Source organism: Globicephala melas, chromosome 11 (assembly GCF_963455315.2).
Source record: "Globicephala melas chromosome 11, mGloMel1.2, whole genome shotgun sequence".
Classification (NCBI taxonomy): Eukaryota; Metazoa; Chordata; class Mammalia; order Artiodactyla; family Delphinidae; genus Globicephala; species Globicephala melas.
In genome coordinates this window covers 83,214,877-83,239,519 of record NC_083324.2, presented here as the reverse complement: position 1 = coordinate 83,239,519, position 24,643 = coordinate 83,214,877, and the positions used below count along the sequence as shown (strand labels likewise).

Here is a 24,643-nt window from a genome sequence, read left to right as displayed (position 1 = left end):
TCCCCTAATGGGGTTTCTAAGCTGACTGTTTGATTATCCTACTCAATTCCTATCAGCCTGGCAGGCTTCCTTCCATCACCATTTGTGATTCTGCTTTCTAAGACCCACACTGAGGTTAGTGTTGACTTAAAATATATTCACAGCCTAAAAGTTGAGAGTTTTGTTTTATTCGGCGGGAATTTTTAGGACCTCAAGCCTGGGAGGCAGCATCTCAAGTAACCCTGAGAGAACTGCTCTGAGGAGGTGAAGTGCAGAGCCAGGTTATACAGAAGTTTTGCAACAAAGAGCAGGTAGTCTGAATGTCAAAAGATTATTGTAAAGAAAACCAGATCCCAAGTTAAGGAATTTAGCGCTTTTCTTTGTATGGGAAGATGCAAGAGTCTGGGCTCACTGAAAGCATTCCTTTGATATGCACCTCAGCTCTCTGGGGCCAGTATCCTGTGTTTTCATATCCTGAGTTCACTCAGGGCTCACATTGGAGGGCTGCAAATCGCTGATGACTGTGACATTCTTTGTTTACTGATGTGGCAGGAAATATTCCATTTCTCATTAGAAATTTCTCAACTACCCTGTGGGTTTTGTAACGGGAGACTTTCCTGCTCTGCTTGCATCCTCGAAGAATTTAGAAACTCAGAATCATGCTTTCGTTATTAGAAGGTAATGAGTGTCACCTTTTCTGATTTAATTTAGGGAAAGCCACTAAAGGAGGCACAGGGAGAAATTCTCTATTCTGCAAATTTCCTGGAGTGGTTTTCAGAGGAAGCCCGCCGCATTTACGGAGACATTATCTACACCCCAGCAAAAGAAAAACGGGCCCTGGTCCTCAAGCAGCCCCTCGGTGTGGCCGCAGTCATCACCCCAGTATGTGGCAGGATCTGCAAGCTCCTAGGGGAGGAGGTTGAGTGGGGTTTGAGCAGGTGTGCTCATCCTGTTAGCTCTGTCACCTGTTCTTGGCTTCCTGATGCCATTGCTGCATGTGGAGGTGTGTTTCCTGGTCCTCTGCGATAGGTGTGAGAGGTGTGGTGGTGGCCAGGGGGCACTTCTAATGCCTGCAGAAGGGGACTGACCCACTGGAGGACCCAGGGGCTCCTCTGACTTAGCATAAAGGCTTCTTCTTGGCATTGCCTAGTACATCTAAAAAGATCTTTGGTATTTATCAGTTTTTAAAAAGACTTAAGATTTGACAATTTTTAAATGTGCTATAGTTTTGAGAAAATTTTATGCTTAATTTATGGTTATCATCAACAGCAAAGTATTTATGTATCTACCAGCAGGCACTGGGCCAGGTTCTGAAAGTAAAAAGGCTAAAAAAAAAAAGATATTGTGTCTGCCTGGATAGGGCTGCAGTATACTTGTGGGGCACCCAGCTTTCTCTACATGAACTGCCTTTCTTGGGTCCACCTTCTAGATCCCATATTAACTTCTCTACAGTGTCTGCCAGCTGGTCTCAAGACTGCTTATCTTTCCCCGCTCACCATAGTTACAGAGAACTGCCGCCCTCACTGCCTAGACTGACCAGGTTTGACTCAGAGCCGACTCTCCACTAGCTGTGTGACCTTGAGCAAATTACTTAACTGCTCTGTCTCACTTTGTCCAAACCTGCAAATGAGGAGAAAAATACCAACCTCATTGGGTTGTGATGAGGATTTAATTAATTATAGTTTAAAAGTGCTTAGAACAGTGCAAGGGACAGAATAAGCACTATATGAGTTTTTGCTGAAATAAAACATTGTTACTATAGATACACAGATGTGTACAGAGAGCTATCTATAAATATATAGAGAGAGAGAAAAGTAATATGTCGTCTACCATTTTCAAAATCACCTTTGCTAATATTTTCCCCCCGCAGGGTCAGCAAACTATGGCCCTCAGGCCAAATCCAGCCTGCTGCCTGTGTTTGTAAATAAAGTTTTATTGGGACAGAGCCACACCTATTCATATACGTACTGTATTGTCTGTGGTCTTGAGTCCTCGTGACAGAAACTGGACATCCCAAACGCCTAAAATTTTTACTACTCGGCCCCTTACAGAGAAAGTTGGCTGTCCCCGGTATAGATATTTTGTAGTGTTTTAAACTCTGAAGATGTTTCCTGTCTCTATGAGCCTTTGTCTCCCCAGTCCCAGCAGTCAGCAGGTACCAGGTGTTCTGAGAGTTCACCTGTGCAAGAACAGCTCTGCCAGGCAGTTGTGCACTGGAATTTGCTGGCTGACTTCCCAACCTGCCTGCCTTTGGACCAGGGGGCAGTCCTTCCTCTCACTTACCTCCTCTCTCTTCTGATCCAGTGGAACTTCCCCAGCGCCATGATCACGAGGAAGGTGGGGGCCGCCCTGGCAGCAGGCTGCACGGTAGTGGTGAAACCTGCCGAGGACACGCCCTTCTCTGCGCTGGCCTTGGCCGCGGTGAGCCTCTCTGCACAGAGTCCAAAAAAAGGATGTTATCTGGGACAGAAGGAAAGACTTTCGAAAACTTCTTTGCCTGCGTCTCCTGTTTGATGGTGTTGTGTTTTAATTCACTAGCCATTATTTTAACCCAGATGATGTTCTTTTTAGAAAAAATAACAGATGGGGGAGTTTTCTGTCATCTGTAGGCAATGTATTGTTTAGGCTACCCTAAAAATGATATCTAGCTATCATTTTTATTAAGTCATAGTAATGTGACTAAAATATGGGCATTTCTCAGATTCAGGGACCTCTTATTTACTGTTCCCTTCTCCAGCTCAATCTGCGTCATATCTTGTTCTTCTGTTTAAAACCCTCTAATAGCTTCTCATGTCTCTCAGAGTAAAATTCAGGCTTCCTGCAGTGGCCTTCACTTTTTTAAAATTGGGAATGTTTGATGAGTTTATCCTGTTCTACACATTCCCCTTCATCCTTTTCTGTCCCTTACAATTTATCTTTTGAAGAAGCGAGGCGTTTGACCGGTAGAGTTCCCCATAGTCTGGGCTTTGCAGATGGCATACCATGCACTGGGTTCCTCTGTCTGCTGCACTTTCCACAGATTGGCAGCTGCAACCAGACGCTTCCTCAGACTTGGGTTCGATCCCATTTTGTGTCCTTTTGTCAGGAGGCGAGTAATGTCTGGGTGTCTCCATTTTCATATTTGCAGCCATTGCTGTGCAATGCCACTCAGTCTGTTAATTCATTAGGAGTGCAAAAATGGTGATATTTGAATTCTTTCCTTTTTCTTTCATTTATTCACCAGACCACTTCTGTAAATCAAAGCTACCCATCATCTCCTGTGTGGTTACCCCATGGTAAATTCCCATAGGAAAGACAGTATGTTTGATTCTTTCTTTTTATTTAGTTTTCCAAATTAATGCATCTATTCCTGTCATCTGCCTAAGGTTCCCAATTAGTCTGTTAGTAGCATTATGTGCTAGTAGATTTTAACGTATTTGATGAGTTTCAGTTTGCTGTGGTTATTATCCTTGAGGAAGCTCAGATTGCCCCCAGTTTTGGCCAATGGCAGCCTCTTCGAGTTGGCTCTTCTATCTTTTAACATAACTCTTAACAGTTTTTGAGACCTTCCTTGCTAGTATGACAAGATATTTTAGACTTATTATATATATTTCTTGCCTCAGACCTGGGATTAACCATTTTTGCAGAAAGCCCTTATTTCTTCTGGTAGGAAATTATATTTTAAGACTACATTTGGGGCACTAGGGATGGTCATTGCTACTAGCTGGTCATTGTTTCTAGGCCTTTTAGTGTCAGGGCTAGGAAATATACATATATGTATTCTCACACACACACACACACAATAAAATAGTGCTTAAATTCATACAGAAACTTCCAACAACACATTCATATTAATATCACATTAGCACTATTAAGAATCTTATTTCAGTTCCAAATATATTCTGTCCCTAAAGTCAGCCTAGTTTATTTTTTTTTTTTGCCATTACTTTTTAGATTAAAACATCTATTTATTTCTCTTTTCTGTTTTTCCAGTTTGATCATTTGCTGCCACGTTTGCTGTTTCTCTTTACAGCTTGCAGACCAGGCTGGAATTCCTCCGGGTGTATACAACGTTATTCCCTGCTCTCAAAAGAAGGCCAAGGAAGTAGGGGAAGCACTTTGCACGGATCCCCTAGTGTCTAAAATTTCCTTTACTGGTTCAACAGCCACCGGAAAGGTATGTGACTCAAGTCTCAAAAAACCAAATAGCATTCTAATATCTTGTCTTTATAGAGTACCAAAATACTATTTCATCTCGATCACCATTTGTAGGAAGATTTCTGGCAGAGTGTTAAAAGCTCTGTCCCATAACATAACGTCCAGTCATTTTCCGAAGATATTTGGATGCTGCTTCTTATTGTGACATGACCTAGGTTTCTATTTGACAAAACTGAAAGTTTAGGGGTAGACAAGGTTCCCATTATTTGTTGCATGTGAAGTAGCTGAAAGTTGTCCATAACTTTGGAATTCCCATAACTCTGGAATGCATGTTTCTTTCATAATCTAGAATTAAAGAAATGGATGTCTTAGAATTGAACAAAAATTGTGTTCAGTATAAAGGTGCTTACAGAAATAGAAAGGTCTTTTTTTTTTTCGTTTTTTTCCCCCCTAGTATGTTGAAAAGTTCTTTCCTGAAAATTTCATTTGTGTGCCTGTGAGTGTATTTTTACTTATCCTTTTAAATGTTCAAAAGAGAAAAAAAGCAGAGGAGAACAAAAGTTCTTATTTATGGTGTTTCTCTCCAGATAGTATACTTTTTTCTGCTGGTATTTATATATACACACACACACTCATGCTAGAGACGTACATAAACATATACCAGATAAAAATAATATAAATCTAATCTGAAAGTTTTGGTGAAACTGGTCATTTTTTGACACCATGAGAAACAGGAGAGAATAAAGCAATTTTGGTAGCTCCCAACCATAACCACATTTGTCATGCCATAAACGCACACTTGGGAAGCCTGCCATTCATTCCAGAAGCAGGAATTTTTAGATCCATAAACTGCTACCACCCTGATCAATGGATCTTGCAGAGCAAACTTACTCTCAGAGGGTTTCAAGATATCAACAGTTAGAGAAAAAGAGAGGCCTGGGAAAAAGGGTGGTAAACCTTTGCCATTGAAGCCAGAGAAATTCTCAGATGCTGGACAAAGGCCAGCCACTCATTACTCAGCCTCGCTTTGCTCAGTGAACTATCCCCATTGGATAGTGTCGACCATGTTCCTGCCAAGCCCAACTGTGCCTCTTAAATTATTTCCGCAGGACAGTGATTCACTTCAAGTGGTTTAAAGGGAAGAGTGATAGGAATCACTGATAAAGGAATAGCCAGGGGCCTCTTCTGAGCTGATCTTTGCAGAGGATCAGTGGCTAAGCTCCTGATCTTGCAACGTAGAATCTTGCCTCTACTGAACCCCATTCCGTCAGCCTGTTCTGGAGATGCTGCCCTGCCCTCACTCCTTCCAGGGGCACCACCCCTCCCGGGGCCTGCTGCGGGGACAGCAGCCATGCTTTATAGCACATGATACCTCATCTGTTCCCCCACAGAGAATTCAACCATGAGTGGTCATTTGACCCGAGGAAAACAGATTCATAGGCTGGCCAGTGACCTAGGACGAGTGACCTGGCCATAGAGAGATGAGCTGGGCACTCACGTTCCCTTTCTAGGGCTTTGAAAGCTGAGATCCTGAGAAGGTCAGCAGGGGGAACTGGAGCAGAAAGGATTCCTTAAGACGTAGCAGGACTGCAGGCAGTGCCACAGGGGTCATGAAGGTCAGAGGCAGGTTCAAGCCCTCATCATGTGCACTGAGTAGCAAGAAGACGCAGTCAGAGGACACAGGTGGAGGCAAGCGACCCAAGAGCGAGCAGAGTCAGAAAAATCAATGGCCTGGCAGAGAGCAGTTCTTAAAAATTCAAAAGAAAATAAAGAAATAGGTTTACTCACACCGGTCAGAATGCCCATCATTAAAAAGTCTACAAATAAATGCTGGAGAGGGTATGGAGGAAAGGGAACCCTCCTACACTGTTGGTAGGAGTGTAAACTGGTGCAGCCACTAGGGAAAACAGTATGAAGGTTCCTCAAAAAACTATGATCCAATAGAGTTGCCATATGATAAGGGTTGCCATATGATCCAGCAATCTCACTCCTGGGCATATATCCAGACAAAACTATAATTCGAAAAGATAACATGCACCCCTATGTCCACAGCAGCACTATTTACAGTAGCCAAGACATGGAAGTAACCTAAATGTCCATCAACAGATAAACGGATAAAGAAGGTGTGGTATGTATATACGGTGGAATACTACTCAGTCATAAAAAAGAATGAAATAATGCCATTTGCAGCAATATGGTTGGACCTAGAGATCATCATACTAAGTGAAGTCAGAAAGATAAAGACAAATACCATATGATATTGCTTATACGTGGAATCTAAAAGATGAACTTATCTACAGAACAGAAACAGACCCACAGACATAGAGAACAGACTTGTGGTTGCCAAGGGGGAGGGGGGCTGAGGGAGGGATGGAGTGGGAGTTTGGGATTAGCAGATGCAAACTATTATATATAGACTGGATAAACAATAAGGTCCTCCTGCATAGCACAGGGAACTATTCAGTATCCTGTGATAAACCATGATGGAAAAGAATATGAAAAAGTATATACACACACACATAAATATGTATATATAACTGGATCACTTTGCTGTACAGCAGAAACTAACAACATTGTAAATCAACTATACATCAATAAAATAAATTTTTAAAAAAGAAGTTTAATCTTAAAACTCGTACTACTTTGTTGAATAGTAACATTTCATTGAGAAGACCATTTTTACTAGTTCATTGCTGGAATCTTAACATCTGGGCATATAGAGAAGTACCAGCACTGAAGCAATTTTCCAGCTTTTCTGAATTTTGACTAAGAGACCTATCATAAAACCCACAGCTGTGTATCACAGGGACCAGTCCTGGAGTGACCTTGGGCTTGTGACCACTGTTCGTTGCACTTGAACCATCCAAGTGGGTCCACCGTTCTCATAGCTGTGGTTGGATAAAGACCTACTATCGTGTAATAAAGCAAACATCCCTGGGCAGCTTTCCTAGGCTGTAAGAATCTCTTCCTGGATATTTAAAGCCTAATAGTTATATGTATCAAAAAGCCTTACAGGGGCTTCCCTGGTGGCGCAGTGGTTGAGAGTCCGCCTGCCGATGCAGGAGACACGGGTTCATGCCCCGGTCCGGGACGATCCCACATGCCGCGGAGCGGCTGGGCCCGTGAGCCATGGCCGCTGAGCCTGCGCGTCCTTGAGCTTGTGCTCCGCAACGGGAGAGGCCACAACAGCGAGAGGCCCGCGTACCGCAAAAACAAAAAGCCTTACAGTTGTGCATTGAGCTAGTGATTATACTTCTTTTTGTTGTTGTTATAGTGATTCTACTTCTACTTATTTATACTGAGGGAATAACTGCAGTGTTGTTTTAATAGCAAGGAATTGGAAGCAACTTAAATTTCCAACAGATGGGGGCTGAATAAATAAATGAATAGCTCTGCAGTGGAATACTAGGCAAGCAGCTAAAGGATGTTCTAGAAACACGAAACACACGCTGATATGGGTGTGTTTAAAGTGTTGTGAGCATGTTATGATGTTCCAGATATATGACTAACTGGGAAGATAAAGCAGGTTATAAAGCTGTGTAACTCTACCATCCTGTTTTCTTTAAAAAAAAAAAAAAAAAGGCACATGTCCCTGGTGTGTGTAGCCAAATTCTGGACGGATATACCTTAAGATTTTATCAGTGGTAAGCTATGGGTTATGGGGTTATGGGTGATTTTATTAGCATATCTCTATAATACGATAATTTTATCATAATTTTTATCATAATTTTTAATGTTTATCATAACAAATTTATCATAAGTTTTTAATAGGTCATACATTGACATGGTTCAAAAACTGGGACAATATAAACATGTTTATATTCAGAAGTTTCACCCTCACCCCATCCCTGATTTCCTCCCTTTTAGAAATAATTTTTAGTTTTTTTATCTTCCTTGTGTTTCTTCATCAAATACAAGCAAATATGAATACATATAGATTCTTATTTTCCCCTTTTCTTATGCAAACTGTCATCTCGTATACACGACTGTGCACCTGGCTTTTTCCACTACTGGGCAATTTTTTGAAAAAAAAGGCTTACGGGGCCATGTAGTTGATTCGGTGCTCACAGCATCCTCTCATCTGCTCCCAGGTCCTGCTGCATCATGCAGCAAACTCTGTGAAGAGGGTGTCCATGGAGCTGGGCGGCCACGCCCCATTCATCGTGTTTGACAGTGCCAATGTTGACCAGGCTGTTGCCGGGGCCATGGCATCTAAATTTAGGAACTCTGGACAGGTGAGTCCCAGGGCATTTTTCTGGGTCGCGTGTTTTACAGATCCTACCCCCTTCCTCACCTCCTAGGACGACACTCCCCTCATTTTGTCCACGCCCTCTTTCATCAGGTGTTTTGTAAGTGCCCCCTCTTTGCCTGGGCCTCTGCTAGGCTCAGAGGGTCCAAAGAGAAATAAGGTATTATCCCTGGCTTCAAGGCATTTCCTGAACAGCAGATGCCTTTTAATCAAATCGTTCTCTCATCTCATCGTTCATCTCCTCTTTGAATCTGGTTATTTTCATAGTTTTACCTCACTGGGCTTTTCTCTGCTGAACAGGTTTAAACATCTCCTCAGACACAAAATAGCCTGAACACCTAGGGTCTGAGGCCCACAGTCTTAAGGAAAAGAAGGGAGGAAAATGTTGAGATGGAGCCTTTAAAAACTCAAAACCCTGCTGCCTGGATCTCATTCTTCCCGAGATGGAGGGGGCATGACAGGCACCCACTACAGGGCTGCACACACTACAGTGGCCCAAGGCGGGTCCAGGTTGTCCTTGGGAGAGTGGTGGCCTGAGCTCACCCCTTGTAGGGAATCCTGGAGCATTAGATCTAGCAGGGACCTTCCCAGTTGTCTGACACAAACCTTGCATTTTACAGCTGAAGACATGAAACTCTAGAAAGACTAATTGACTTGAAGTCATACATCCTTGGGTTCAGGATCTGGGACTGGGAACCTAGGGCCCGGTCTCCCAACTTCTATCCAAGCTGTTGCCAGGATCCTGGCTTCTTATACAATATTCTTAAGCACTTTGTCTTGGAGTACCATCACTAAGCAGTTTTAAATGCATTCCAGAAATGGAATGACAACTCCTGAAAGGTTATCTGGGGGAAAAAAAGGTGAAATGTTGTACAATATTCCATATTAAATAGCTTTCATCCTTGTTTTGGCCTTTGGTAATTAATTTTTCTCCTTTCACATAACCTAATAAGCTTGGTTGTTTCAGAAACAGGTATGTTTCCTTTTAGAAACACAAAATGGCAAGGTGTGTAACCTTCAGAGTTACACTTACAAAGCTACAACTTTGGGGTGTATTGCTTTAAGCCAATAAAAATGGATAGGATACAAAATTATCTATAGGCTTGTTTCTATGAGAAAAATACACAATAAGAAAAAAGCCAAAAAAAAAAAAAAAAGAAAAAGCCAAGAAAACGTATCAAGGGTAACTACATTTCCTGTAATGTGTTTATATTACATCATTTTTAAATATTAGGTCTAATTAGAAAAAATAATAAGCAAAGGGCTTTTCAATAATTTAGGCTGACACGGAAGAATGGTCTTGCTCCATTTTCAAAATCTTGGATTCTGCCAAGCATTTGAAAGGCTTAATAAGCTAGTGGATGTAAGTTAGCTTTTGAATCCCTTTCCTTCTAGCTCTGCTGTCACTGCAGCATCACTGTCTCAGGGAGTTACAGTTTCTTGTGTTAGTTTTATTCTTTCCAATAAGAGCCATTCGAAAAAACTTGGGTTAGGTGGCTTTTTGGTTTTTTGTGCACAGATATTTATCCTCGCTTACCTATTTAACCACAGAGATGTGGCGGGTGTAGAGGGGCTTGGAGAAGTCCATGCACTCAGCACAGTTGTCTTTAGGGCCAAGCCCACGTGGGGAGGAACACAGCAGGTAGAACACAGGACGGGAATCACCTGGGAAAGTGCATTCACATTCAGAGGTAGCAGCAGTCACACGATTATTGGTTGGGTCAATAGCTTCCAACAAACTGTCAGTGTGAGTTTGTTTCTTTTTGTCTAGACTTGTGTTTGCTCAAACCGTTTCTTGGTGCAAAGGGGTATCCATGATTCCTTTGTGAAAAAATTTGCCGAGGCAATGAAAACAAACCTGCACGTGGGTAATGGATTTGAGGAGAGAACTACTCAAGGCCCGTTAATTAATGAGAAAGCTGTAGAAAAGGTAAGTTTGTTTTATCATCTGTTCAACGTCATGGTTTCAGTATCAGAAGCTTAACTGGCAAAACCACTCTGGTAAGGTGGCCGGCAAGGCGGTTTTGGAAACAATGGAGAAATCAGGAAAACAACTGAGTTTCTGCCAATTTGTATAAACTGAGTGGCACCACGTGGTTATAAGCTTTTCCAGCTCCATCATTTCACTGAGTCCCCATGAGATCTGTCACTTCTGTTCTCCTACCGCCCTCCCTAAATTTTCTTTTACAGTGGTGCTAATTCTATCTCCTGCTGCCTCAGGAATTAAGATCCTGAAATACAAAGTTCTTTAATTTCTGGAACACCTAAAAGGAAAGGAAAGGAAAAAGGCTTTGTTTTTGAGATCGTTTGTGTTTCAGCTGAACTGCTGGCTGGCACTGAAAACAAAATGCCCTTGCAGAAGAATCCTTGGCGAAAACACCCTGGCAGGAGATGTAGAGCCACAGAAATCATGGTTAAGATTTAGAGATGGGGGCTTCCCTGGTGGCGCAGTGGTTAAGAATCCACCTGCCGATGCAGGGGACATGGGTTAGAGCCCTGGTCTGGGAAGATCCCACATGCCGCGGAGCAACTAAGCCCGTGAGCCACAACTACTAAGCCTGCGCGTCTGGAGCCTGTGCTCCACAACGGGAGAGGCTGCGACAGTGAGAGGCCCGCGCACCGCGATGAAGAGTAGCCCCCGCTCACCGCGACTGGAGAAAGCCCTCGCACAGCAACGAAGACCCAACACAGCCAAAAATAAATAAATAAATAAATAAAGATTTAGAGATGGCAAGAAAGGGAAACTCCTTAAGCAAGGATTTGTTTGTTCAAATAATGTCGCAATCCTGACTGCTAGCGAGGTGAGTTTTCTCCTCTTGTTCTACTGTTTTAAAAAAATAATCCTCTTCAGAGTGGCTTACAAGGAGGTTTCGTATAATATCAAACATCCGGTATGCTCCCCAGATAAGTCCTTACTTGGTAGAAAGGATTTCAATAGGATTTTAGTAGAAAATGGAGGCTGGAGGTTGTGTGGGGGGGAAAAAAGGGGGCACAGAGAGCCTCCCGGGTCACCTGAGGAACCAAAATCAAGTTAGAGCCAGGTCAGCACCCAGGTGTGAAGCACAGCCCATTCGCTGTTCGTTGGCCTCCTGAGGGCCTGAGGACCAAGCCCCGCCATGGCTGCCCTGACCCAGTGGGCAGTCTGGTTGGCTGAAGATCACATCTGGTGCCTTCCCCAGTAGACACCAAGGAAGCACTGGGGTTTTACAGAGCTCTGATAACATTTCCAGTTATTGCCTTGGGATTCTCTACCTCTACATAAAAAATATACATTGAAGTTTACATGGGTACCACCTGCATTTCTGAGATGCCTTTGGACCCTGGGCACTCATCCAGCAAAGAAAATGTGGCTCTGTACCAGCTATGGTTCAAGTCCCAGAGGGGTGGTTCTTAACCCACCCAGCACCTTTAACAACTACAGATGCCTCGGTCCTACTTGAGGAGATTGGGGGTGAATTTGTCTGGAGTAGGGCCTAGGCATTCAGTGCCCCAGTTATTGCTAGTTTGCAGACTGGGAAACCTGTCTGGAGATTTTGTTGTTTTTCTTGCCAAAGTGATTGTATAGACATTGCTCTCTAGAGGACGCTGTTTCCTAGGACCTCAAGCAACTACAGTTGAAGGGTTTGTTTTTGTTTTTTTCCCTCTGAGAGTTTAGTAGAAAACATCTTGTCTGAAAACAATCCATTGTGCTGGCTTTAGTGTACATACAGTCACAGGGTAAATACCTGGGGAAAAAAGTGCACATCACTTTTAATGTGACAAGAGGAGGACAGAGCATATTCTATTTGAGGTCAAATAGAATGGGGCCTTGTTAAGTATGCTAAATAGAGGTATTTTTAGAGCTATAAATCATAGAAAGGAAGCTAATGGGGATTTGTTGCGGACAGTGAACTATGAGAGCATTAGAAGGGGTGAGGATCTCAAAAGGGTGAATCTCGACGGCAGACTGTGCCCAAGCCTCTATTTATCTCTTCTGAAATCTTACAGCATATTCCGCTGAGAATGGGAGGCAGGGGGAGACTGCAGTGGACCATGGATTGTGATGAACTTCTGGAAGGCAGCAGGGGTCGTGTTAACAGAAAAGTCAAAGCAGAATGAGGCAGGCCCAGGGGAAGCCTGCAGAGGAAATGGGTGTCATTTCTACGATGGAGCTTTTCTAGAAATGGCTGGGGTAGAGGGTAGCAATGGGAGGAGGGGAGAAATAGTGCTGATTGGTTCTACTTCTGCACAGTTTTCTGGGTCATTTCCCTCCACCCACCACCAACACATACAACGTAACAGAGGCAATTTGCTCTGGGCAGGAAAATGCCTCTGAAGAAATAGAGCAGCCAGCCTACGAGGAGTACGGCGTGAAGAGTGAGGGTAGGCACGCCAGAGAGGAGCTCCCCTACCTTTGCCCTTTGCTTGGGTGGGGCCACCCCTAAAGTGAAGCCTGCCGAGTGAGATAAACCCAAGCTTGGCGTTGTCCCTCTCGTTCGGGGAAGAGACTGTTAACAGCAGAGGTCACCCATGTCACCCGTTGAAATTAACCAACCCCATCCTTCATTAGAAAGATGAACAACCAAGAATCATGACAGCCCTAGAGGAAAACCCACAGCACATCAGAGGAGGGTCAAGAAGAGCAAACAGAACAGCTGGCCCTCAAGAAAGTAGATGACTCTGTGAACAGACAGGATTTTTTCTAGGAATCTAATAGTATTCTCCAAGAGTTCTGAGAAGATAGTACATCTATAAAACAGAAGTAGGTTCTATGAAAATGAAGCAATGAGAACAAGAAAGAACGTTTTTATTTATTTATTTGACTGTGCCGCACAGCTTGTGGGATCTCAGTTCTCTGACCAGGGACTGAACCCTGGCCACAGCAGTGAAGGCCTGGAATCCTAACCACTAGGCAACCAGGGAACTCCTAGAAAGAATGTTTTTAGAAATTGAAAACATGGTGGTCAAAATCTTTTTAAAACTCAGTAATGAAGATGGAAGACAAAATCAAGGAGAGCTCTTAGAATTTAAAGCAAAAGTATGGCAGGAATGCACAAAGAAATCGATCTGAGGTGAGGGGTGTATCCATTTTAGTAATAGGAACTCTAGAAAGACTTGAGATGGAAGAAACAGGATTATCAAATACTAGAGGAAAACTTCTCAGAGCTAGGGGAAAATAACAATTCTTCAAAATTGAAAGACTTCGTCAATTGCCAAGTAGAATAATAAAAAGAAAAACCCAGATATGTTTCATTAAAATTTTAGAATGTCAGGAACATACCAGAATATTCAAGAAGCTTCCAGAGGTGGGAAAAGCTACCACAAACCCACAAAGGAGTGAGGACGTTTTTCTTTTTTGGCTACGCTGTTGGCATGTGGGATCTAAGTTCCCTGATCAGGGATCGAACCTGCACTCAACGTTCTGAAGGAAAATTACTTTGGGTCCAAATTCCGTCACCAACCAATGCAAGGTAAAACACCAGACATACAGTATCAGAAAACTCTGAAGGTAAACCATTTTCAGTGCACCTTTTTTGAAACAACTACTCGAGGAGAAGGTATTAGAACAAAATGAAAGTGAAATCCAGGGAGGAGAACAACATGGGATCCAAGAGCCTGGAACTAACCCAGGAAGGAGATGAGAACAAATCCCAGGAAGACAGCTGAGCATCAGGCCTGCAAAGACATGGGCATATGTGTATTAGACCGTTAGACAAACTGTAAGAGCAAACAGCGAGAAAATCACAGAGGTGGGAGGAGACAGCATGGTACACACCATGTGCCCTCTTGCCTCTGTACCTCTGTGCATTTGGTTCTTTCTACCCAGAAGGGAGCAGGGTACATTAACCTATTTGGAAAAGAAAGAAACCCAGTTACAGTTTTCTGCAGTTTAAACGTTTCCCAAGTATCCTCGACCACCTTTCCCAAGGGCTCTTCTTTTACTCTTCACACAGGTAGAGAAACATGTGAGTGATGCCATTTCCAAAGGGGCCACCATTGTGACAGGTGGGAAGCGGCATCAAGTTGGAAAAAATTTCTTCGAGCCCACCCTGCTCAGCAACGTCACCCGAGACATGCTCTGCTCTCAGGAAGAGACGTTTGGGCCCGTGGCACCAGTTATCAAGTAAGGTCATCCAGCGGGTCGGAAGACAGGAGAAAGGATAGGAAAGGAAAGGAAACCCGGAGAGAAATCCAGTTCGTGTGTCGTTTGAGGCCTGGGTGGGGGACGGGCTGAAGTAGAGAGCAGGGTTATATCAGTGGAAGCACTAAGTTCAATGTAACATTTAAAAAATTTTGTTTCTATTATTGCCTCTTTAGACCACAAAATTTACCAAATTCTCTACTTTGCTCTCTTGCTTTCTACTGAACTCATTTTTCTTTGTAATGAAGTATATACTTTAAGAGTTCTTTCAAGGGTGTCTGTGGGCAATGGACTGTGTGTTCTTATGTGACCTTTTATCTCACAGTCACAAGTAAATAATAATTTACCTGCATAAAATGCTAGCTTCAGCACTTTGAAGATGTCACACCTTGGTCTACTTAGCTCCAGGGTTGTCACTGAGAAAGCTGATACCTGGTTCTTACTCCTGTGAAGGGATATGCTTTTTCTCTTTAGAGACTTTTAAAATTCCTCACGGCCTCGGACGTTCTTAAATTTTACCATGGTAGCTTGGGTATGGTACACTGTGAGCTTTTTCAGTCAGAGGTCCAATGTCTTTCTTTAATGTCTAAAGTGTTTGTTTAGTCCTGGGAAGTTCTTGGTCATTATTTCTCCAAATATTTCTCTCTCTTCTATTGCTAATGAAATTTATAGATTAGGGTTTCCCTGGTGGCGCAGTGGTTGAGAGTCTGCCTGCCGATGCAGGGGACACGCGTTCGTGCCCCGGTCTGGGAAGATCCCACATGCCATGGAGCGGCTGGGCCCGTGGGCCATGGCCACTGAGCCTGTGCATCCGGAGCCTGTGCTCCACAATGGGAGAGGCCACAACAGTGAGAGGCCCACGTACCGCAAAAATAAATAAATTAATTAAATTAAATTAAATTAAAAATTATAGATTAATCTGACATTAGGGAAATGAACCACTTGGAGAACTTTCATCTTCTTTGTTTTAATAAAATTTTTTTTACCTGGAGTATGAACTTGACATTTTCCAAAAGGATGCAGTGGTTAGGAATGCAGGCTCTGGAGTTGAGTTGGGTGTAGATTCAGGCTTTGCTACTTCATATCTGTGTCCCCTTGAACAAGTTAACTTCTCTGAGCCTCAGGGTCCTTGGTGGGAAAAGGAATAAAAACTAGTACCTGCCTCACAGGACAGTTTTAAGGTTTAAATGACATAATGTACGTAAAGCACTTAGCACATTGCCTGATATCATTATGGGTGTTGTTGTGTAACTAAAGCATTAGGTCAGGGAGGGGGACACAGTTGTTACTAGGGGTCTCTAGTCTCACACTTCTTCTGGGACACAGGGCGGTGTGAGCACCACCCACATTAGCAAAGAAAGGTGAAAATCCTCAAGGATGTCACAACTGATGATGTGAAGACTGCATTTGCTTTTTATTTATTTATTTGGTTGCACTGGGTCTTAGTGGCTCCAGGGCTCCTTAGTTGCGGCACGTGGGCTCCTTAGTTGCAGCAGGCGGGCTCCTTAGTTGCGGCATGCATATGGGATCTTGTTCCCTGACCAGGGCTCGAACCCGGGCCCCCTGCATTGGGAGCTCAGAGTCTTATCCACTGTGCCACCAGGGATGTCCCGATGACTGCATTTTCGAGGCACAGGTGGCCAGTGAGGACATGGGTGATGCCCTGTTTTCTGTTCTCTGGCGGATAGAATGGCTTGCTCTCTACAGGTGGAGAGCCAAGCCCTGGGAGACACAGCTGGTCATCCTTGGAAGAAATAATTCTCTTGGGGTCACCCTCCTTGACCTGCCCTCCCCCAGAGCGCTCTCTTCTCTCCCAGTCGTCCTCTTGCATTGACTGGGGTCCGCCAGCTCTGCCCGGTGCCTTCAGAGGGCTGGCTGGCCAGCTGCCACTGCTGCTGGACCTCTGAATTGAGGATCTGGGATGCGGACAATGTTTTGCCCCCAGTTACAGTTCTGGGGCAACAAAAAAAGGCCTCTGAAATGTTGTTCCAGAAATAACGATGATAAAGCTGGAAGAGACTGCATAAGGCTTCCACGCTAGCAGTCTCATTTCCAAGGGGAACAGACCCCCAGCACTGTCACACTGTTCAGAGCATAAGTGGTGGGGCCGACACTAGAGCCCTGGGCCCCAGTGGCCTCTGGATGTTTTCCTTCTCCTACATTATGGCTGCTTCTAAAGTAGTTGTTATGATCGGTGCATTTTTTTTTTTCCGGCCTCGCCTTGTGGCTTGCGGGATCCCAGTTCCCCAACCAGGGATTGAACCGGGGGCCACAGCAGTGAAAGCGTGGAGTGCCAACCACTGGGCCACCAGGGAAGTCCGATCGGTACATATTATTCTTCTTAGTAGGTAGCAAGAGCCGTAATCCTTTTCTTAAGGCGTTTTGTTCGACATTCTGAATACTCCACAGTTCCCTGTGTGTCTCCCAATCTCCTAGAGGAGATGAACTGGTGTTGACCCGAGCTCGCTAGCCTTGAACTCTGCACGGTTGCAGCGAGTGATGGTGTTTTCCTCTGAACTCTCTGCAAAGCTCTGATTAACCCCTCGCCCTTATTTGGGAAACAAATCAGGAGGAAATCAGCTGGTTTTCCTTACTCTCCCCTTAGGGATTTTGCTGATGACCCATCTTGACTTTGGCAGGTTTGATACAGAGGAGGAGGCGGTGGCGATCGCTAACGTGGCCGACGTCGGGCTGGCAGGTAGGCGTCCGTCCTCGCTCGGTAGCTGTCATAATCACTTCTCCAGCTGATGCCAGGGTGGCCTTTATAAACGTCACCCTGGGTTTTGAGAAGGCAACTTCATTGGAGCATGTGTTTCACTGCTTTCCCAGGGGCGGGGGTGGGCCTGTGCAAGTCCGTGTTCTTTTGCCTCGTTCCCGGATGCAGGATGGGGGCTCCCTGGTTGGAGCTGGGTATGGTCGTGGGAGAAGAAGCAGTGCCGTGTTTCAGGGGGAGAGTCACACGCACCCTGTAACTCCCATGTTCCCAGAGGCTCGATGCCTGGAAATTCCAAGGGGTTTTCCTCCCATTTTGTGTGGCTCCTGGAAGTCTGAACAAAAGAGATAGCACCCTACCTCACAGAGAGCATAAGGGGCCATGAAAGAAGCGAAGGCAGCACAGGCAGAGGGAGCCTCACAGAGTAGCTGCCGTTCTTTCAGTTTGGACATGGACAAGGTGGCCACAGAATGTACCCTATGACCCTGACAAAATTATATGTGCATAAATGCACTCAACAAGGGCTTCCCTGGTGGCGCACTGGTTAAGAGTCTGCCTGCCAATGCAGGGGACACGGGTTCGAGCCCCGGTCTGGGAAGATCCCACGTGCCGTGGAGCAGCTGGGCCCGTGAGCCATGGCCGCTGAGCCTGCGCATCCGGAGCCTGTGCTCCACAACGGGAGAGGCCACAACAGTGAGAGGCCCGCATAACACACACACACACACACACACACACACACACACACACACACACACACACACACACACACACACACACACACACACACACACACACACACACACACACACACACACACACACACACACACACACACACACACACCCCATGTGGATAACCTAACTGACGTGTGCAGGATGCACTGAACAGGAGGCCACAGGAGCTGCGTTCATTATTGTTACAGTCCTGATAGGAGACGGTGAGAGCTCTAGCGAGAGTGGAATAGAAGCAGAAAGAGGATTTCCAAAGGTTTTGAGATGAAGATGTGCACAGGACCAACTCAGGGCTCCACATGGGAGCAGGGAGGGTTCCAGGCCCGCATGACTAGGCAGATGGTCACCCATGGCATCCGCAGCTGTGGACATGATGTCTTTAATCAGGGGTCCCCAACCCCCAGGGCCGCAGACCGGTACTGGTCCGCGGCCCATTAGGAACCGGGCCACACAGCAGGTGGTGAGCGGCGGGCGAGCGAGGGAAGCTTCATCTGCCGGTTTCCGTCACCCCCCACCGCTCGCATTACTGCCTGAACCGTCTCCCCCTGCTGTCCATGGAGAAACTGTCTTCCATGAAACCAGTCCCCGGTGCCAAAAAGGTTGGGGACCCCTGGCTTTAATGACTATTCTACATCCATGTCCTTTATCCCCATGACAGGTTACTTTTACTCTCAAGACCCAGCCCAGATCTGGAGGGTGGCGGAGCGGCTAGAGGTCGGCATGGTTGGCGTTAACGAAGGCTTGATCTCCTCCGTGGAGTGCCCTTTCGGTGGGGTGAAGCAGTCTGGCCTTGGGCGAGAGGGCTCCAAGTATGGCATTGACGAGTACCTGGAGCTCAAGTACGTGTGCTTTGGAGGCTTATAGGATTCCTTAGTTCTTTAAAAAATAAGAAAGGAAGCTTCGCCACATGTATGGGGACATGCCATCCATTATTTTAAATAAGCCCATAGGGTATCTGAATTAGGAATTTTTTTTTTCGGGCCTCTCACTGCTGTGGCCTCTCCCATTGCGGAGCACAGGCTCCAGACGCGCAGGCTCAGCGGCCATGGCTCACGGGCCCAGCCGCTCCGTGGCACGTGGGATCCCCCTGGACCGGGGCATGAACCCGTGTCCCCTGCATCGGCAGGCGGACTCCCAACCACTGCACCACCAGGGAAGCCCTGCATTAGGAATTTTTTTAAAGCTCATCCAATCCTCGTAATCTTAAACAGATGCAAATCCTACCCCTCCCCCTACCTGACTAGGGACCAATACATGCCATGCGCCCGAGGCCGCAGACTCCCCGAGAACCAGCATAGGGTTTATAGAATGAAGCCCTGGACTCCACCACGACCCCATCTGCCTCAGAGCAAAGTGCAGCGTGAGGCCAGCCGGCCCCCGCAGCCCCATGGTCACGGCTGGATCACTGCCTGGGCGCACTAAAGACACTTGCTGGGTATTCCGGGGTGTTGCTGCAGAGGCTGAACCACTCATTTTTTGAGACTTCAGAAATAGCACGGAATTGCCTGTGTTTCTTTGAGACATGAAGGAACCCCTCTCCCTTTTTCGACCATTTTTTACATTGAAGTCTCCATTGTCCTAAATTAACTGCTTAAAGGTTTTTTCCTTTCTGTGCTGTTTTCCATGTCATGTTGTTTCCGTTAGGAAATAAGCCTAAGCATAAAGCACAGCAGCTTGGTGGGATGGATGGCCCACGAGTAATGGCCTGGCCTGGCTTTGTCCCCGTGGATGTGACATTCAACCCCTCCCCGCCCCCCGCCGCACCCGCATCCCTCAGGAGAGCGGAGATTCTATACATGCCTTATTTAGCTCCATGGGCTATTGTGAGCCTCAGAGAAAGTGAAGGTGTTTGCCAAAAAGTAAAAATTCAGTGTAAGTGCAGGAGTCGTCATTATTATGAGCAGCACGTCCCAGCCCCGCTTGGGTGTCCGGCAGTGGCTTTGCCAAGGTGAGCGGAGGTTGGTACCCACCTGCCCAGCACCTGAGCCTGAGTGAGGGCTCGTCACCTGCAGCCTGCTGTTTCTGTTCTTATGAAGCGCTGCTCCTTCACCTGCAAAAGAGCAAAAGCACTTTCACGACAATAATCCCAAAAGGAAAAAGGATTTCCATAATTGCCAATTGGAAGAGGCATGAGGTTTTGCCCTTCAGGCACCTTTTATCGAATAAGAGTTTTTATAGTTCATCATTTAAAACAAAAACAAAAAAACCCTATGACCACTGTTTCCTGTCACTCTGAAAACTCTGATTAAATACACACTAGGCTTTTCTGTATCATGTCTCCGTCTGTCCTGGTATACAAGGAAAAGGAATAAAAGCTGTTCCTGGTGGAATAGACAAGGATGAAGCACCTCCTTTTCCACTCTCTCTGTGTGCACACTCCACTGACATTCTGTGGATATTTTGGGGAGCAGAAGGAAAACATGAATGAAAGTAGTGCTAGAGGCAGTCACTCCTGGACCCAGCTGGGATGTAGCGTCCCTCACTGAGCCATGGGGAGCTGAATAGCTAAAGGTCTGAGATGTCCCTGTGCACAAAAGTACCATGGCTAGGGCTTCCCTGGTGGCGCAGTGGTTGGGAGTCCGCCTGCCGATGCAGGCCATGGCCGCCGAGCTTGCGCGTCCGGAGCCTGTGCTCCGCAACGGGAGAGTCCGCGGCAGTGAGAGGCCCGCGTACCGGAAAAAAAAGAAAAAAAAAAGTACCATGGCTAGTCTTGGAGCTGCCTTGTGTTTGCCCTGGGTTACATCTGCCATCTCCCCTAAGGCCCAATAAGGAATGAGCTGAAATCCACCTCCTGGTAACATGCATCGCTCAGACCCTGTCCAGAATCACGTACGCATCATATCGACAGTGAGTTTCTACTTTTTAGTTTTAGGGTTGTTTTATGTAACACCCTAATTACTTAATATTTAGGTGTGTCCATCTGGTTGCTATTAACAATAAAAATGCTCTAACACTCGTTTTTAGAAGTCTGGAATACTGGTGCTTGAAATGTTTGGAGGAATACATTCAAATACATTTGTAACTTTGTAAATCAGTGAATGTCTTGGCTGGGTGGCAATTTTGAGTTTTCTAGTATATCTGGCTCACCAGGTACATAAATTGAAGGCCAGACACTCATTCCAATATCTTTGATTAATTCTGGAATTAAAATAATTTGAAAAGGAAGTAGCTTACTGTTAGTAAAATTGTTCTGGGTTGTGGGGAAAACAGAGAAGTATTTTTAAATGAACATTTTGGGGGCTGTTTTTCAATAAGGTAACCATATGTGATGGATTTTTTTTTAATGTATGTTATAATATGAAATAGAAAAGGACCATTAAACCAGGGGTTGGCTCACAGCCCAAATCTGGCCTGCCGTCTGCTTTTGTACAACCCAGAGCTAAGTATGGTTTTTATATTCCCAAAGGAGTGGTTGGGGAAAAAAAATCAAAAGAATGGTATTTCATGACACGTGAAAATTTTGTGAAATTCAGATTTCAGTGTCCAGAAATAAAATTTTATTGGAACCCAGCCACATCCATTCATTTACCATATGATCTATGGCTACTTTCTTGGCAAAGCTGAGTATCTGCAGCACAGACAGTATTGCCCACAAAGCCTAAAGTATTTACTCTTTGGCTTTTTACAGAAATAATTTGCCAACCCCTGATCTAAACCTAGAGGGAGATATTGACCTTCCCCCGTTTATGAGGCATTATATCATTTTATTGAACACCTACTGTGTAAAAAATACTTTTCTGGGCCTTGCTCCAGTGAATTCTCACCAAGAACTTCCCAGCAATTATCACATAACTCATATGAAATTACCCAGAGAATGGGAGTCTACTGGCCTTGAAAAAAAACACTTCTCAATTTACTTTCCCCAGCTATGCAGGGATTCTCATTTAAAAAGCTCCTCTGTACCTATTATCTTTATCCATTTGAGTAGCTTTTAAATACAATTTTATGTCAAGCGCTGGTTCATCTACCTTTATTTTTATGTAAAGACTCAGTGAAAGTAAAGATCAGAAGCACAATGCAAATAACTCTATTTTATTGTAAACTTGTATCATTAACTTTAAACTGTGCCACATGACTGCCTTCTCGGAAGGCTGGAGCCCAGGGTTTTAACTGTTCACGAGCAGCTATGGTAGATAGCATTTTACTTGAATGATATTTATGCTGTGATTATTTTTGTGCTGTATTTTATGGGATAAAACTTGGGAATAAGTGTAGTTGGAAGTGTGGAAATATTTTGTTTTTTAAACATGCACAATTCATTTTTCCAGTTTTTGATAATTGTATGTGTGTGTCAATGTCTTGTCAGCAGAGTTGTGCGTGTGTAACTAATAAAGGTCGAATTAACAGAATTTCCTCTTTTTATGTCAAGGTTTCTGGTTTGTGGGTTTTTTTCTTGCCAGTTCATCATTTGAGTTTACTTTGGAGATTATTAGACCAGTTTGGATATGTATGCCACCCCAAAATATGACTGTAGGAGTTCAGGACATGCCAGCCCAAAAGATGCCACTTTGGCACAGGTTTTTTGTGAGCTGAAGGCAATTAAGAAGCAGATACAAGAAAAGCCCTCTCTCTTCCCTTCGCCCTCCATTTGCCTAAAAGCAGGATACAAATTTATAAAGTTACTCCCCTCCCTGCATCAGGAGGGAAGGACAAAGGTTAATTCCCAGAGACAACTTCAGGCCCAATCAGCCTGGAATCTAAATAACAAATTTTACTAATTAGCTTTTATCTCCGCCCTTGAAAGCCTACAGCTGCTTTCCTCTGTCCTGTCATTTCTCCAGAGATTTATTGTTCTTTGTTGAAATGCTCTGTCAGCTGAAGTTTTAAGCCACCTCTTCGAGTTACTCATTTCTCCCTGAGTGTGTCCCATGTTTACATGAGATATACATGTTAATAAACTTCTGTTCGTCTTTCTCTTGTGAATCTTTCATTGCAGTGGTCTCAGGCAAGAACTCAGAAAGGTAGAGGGAAAATTATTTTTCCTCTTCTACATGTATAAATGGTGCTCCCTTGACTAGTGTGTGAATCTCTTGGGCAGGGAACCTGCCTGTGAAATTTGGTACCCTAGCACCTTCCTACAGGATGGCCTGTAACAGGGAAGAACACTTTACATTCTATTACAAGTTAATCACTAAAGGGATGTTGCCTATAAGCTTAAACTACACATAACGGCCCATTTCTGGGAACCCTGCTTCCCAGGTAATGAGCATTAAGCTAAAATACCTTTGTTTAGCTCACAGGAAACATCCTGACCAGGCCCACCTGTGAATGACTGCAAGGAGGAAGAAATTAACATATCCCCTACAGAGGCCGACCCGAACCAGGAAATGTTTGACTTTACTCCCTCCTCTTTTAGTATAAAAGAAACCTGCATTCTAACTCAGGCAAGATGGTTCTTTGGGGCATGTTCTTCTCCATTTGCTGGCTTTCCGAATAAAGTCGTTATTCCTAGTCTCTTGATTATTGGCCTGTTGTGCAGTGAGCAGTACAAGCTTAGACTTGGTAACAGGCCTGTTGTATGATTCGCGCTCATTAAATGTTTGCTGAACTAAATTGAGAATTTACCTGGTTTGCAGGTGTGGTTGCCTAAGAAAGGAGGAGCCTCCAGCTTTCTCAAATACACCAGCTTCACTCCTCTACGTGTGCCACTGTTATCCATTACGTACTTTTTTCAAAGGTTGGGTTTTTGGATACAGAAATGTATGAGGAAGACATTTCTGAAACCCTACCTTTCAGATATAATCACTGTTAATTATTTAAACAGCATATCTTATATTTTCATCCACTGTTCATTTATATTCTAAGAAATTTCACGTGGCCTCATTGAATCCAAATTGTAGCAGTAGGCCTTGAACAAAGGTAAGGTTTTCTCTGGAAGAAAGAATACACATCTCCCTTTGTCATTCCATTTATTGCATGCATTTCTCTTAACCTGCTTTTGATTTTTAAAATTACTTTGTTACCAGGAGAAACGATCCACTTACCTCTTGTTGACCTGAAACAAACAGACTCCCAGATATTTCTCCAGCAAAGACGGGTTTATTTGGTATCGGCAGAGAATTGCAACACAGTGCCTGCATCCACAGCGAGCCGCTTGCAAGCCCCTGCCCAGCAAGGGAAGAAGAACACTTTTATCGGGAGGAAAGGGAAGTTGGGAGGCTTATAGTGAAAAACTTCATGACTTTTCATTGGCTGAGTCCTTACCAGGGAAGAGAAGTCTTCCTTCTTCCTGTTGGGCTTTACTATCATCACAGGGTGTGAGAGCTCCCCCTTCTGGTCGCCCGACTCTATTTACTTGAAGTTTCTGTTCATTTTTTATACTCTCAATTTGCGGGTTTGTTCAATGCTTGGCCTAGGCGTCTGCTTAGAAGCAAGTGTATTTTCATCTTCCTACTATTTCTAACAGGAAATTTTCACCTGTTACAGCTGCTTTATCTCTGATTTAGCTTGCAACAAATTTAAAAAGCAAATTAGTGTGGTTTTCATTTATCAAGTGTGGGAAAGCTGTCTGGAAAAAGAACAGGTCCTGCATGGTCTGAGTGTTGAAAGCCTACAGGGATATTCTATCTGTGCGCTATTTATAGATGAGTGGAAATGGATTTGGAAATTGGTGGTCTGTAAATTTACCTATAATCCATCCATTTTATCAGCAAACCAGGAAGGAGTCGCCACCATTTAGACCACAGGCAACACCACTGTCCCGGTGGTTTAGT

At 44.5% G+C, this 24,643-nt stretch overlaps 2 protein-coding genes across 5 annotated transcripts in view; one reads left to right on the top strand and one right to left on the bottom strand.

Moving 5' to 3' along the window:
* Nucleotides 1-22,279, top strand: part of ALDH5A1 (aldehyde dehydrogenase 5 family member A1) — a 30,226-nt gene extending 7,947 nt beyond the window's left edge. Inside the window, exons 3-10 of the mRNA XM_030881282.3 lie at nucleotides 691-861; nucleotides 2,284-2,400; nucleotides 3,992-4,135; nucleotides 8,208-8,351; nucleotides 10,137-10,295; nucleotides 14,299-14,468; nucleotides 17,126-17,184; nucleotides 18,589-22,279. Coding sequence (XP_030737142.2) covers nucleotides 691-861; nucleotides 2,284-2,400; nucleotides 3,992-4,135; nucleotides 8,208-8,351; nucleotides 10,137-10,295; nucleotides 14,299-14,468; nucleotides 17,126-17,184; nucleotides 18,589-18,794 — 1,170 coding nt within the window. The 3' untranslated portion in view covers nucleotides 18,795-22,279. The remainder of the gene's footprint in view (nucleotides 1-690; nucleotides 862-2,283; nucleotides 2,401-3,991; nucleotides 4,136-8,207; nucleotides 8,352-10,136; nucleotides 10,296-14,298; nucleotides 14,469-17,125; nucleotides 17,185-18,588) is intronic.
* The window catches only part of GPLD1 (glycosylphosphatidylinositol specific phospholipase D1), an 87,983-nt gene extending 63,895 nt beyond the window's left edge, over nucleotides 1-24,088 (bottom strand). For 3 of the 4 annotated variants that reach the window (XM_060307971.1, XM_060307969.1, XM_060307972.1), the window contains exons 1-3: nucleotides 23,915-24,088; nucleotides 19,901-19,980; nucleotides 2,263-2,410 (exon numbers count right to left, since the gene is read on the bottom strand). In XM_060307971.1, the coding sequence (XP_060163954.1) occupies nucleotides 2,263-2,303 (41 nt within the window). In that variant the 5' untranslated portion in view covers nucleotides 2,304-2,410; nucleotides 19,901-19,980; nucleotides 23,915-24,088. Of the gene's footprint in view, nucleotides 1-2,262; nucleotides 2,411-2,960; nucleotides 4,640-19,900; nucleotides 19,981-23,914 lie in introns of those variants that run through there. The other variant, XM_060307970.1, reaches the window with a different exon arrangement.
* Nucleotides 24,089-24,643: the final 555 nt, after the last annotated feature.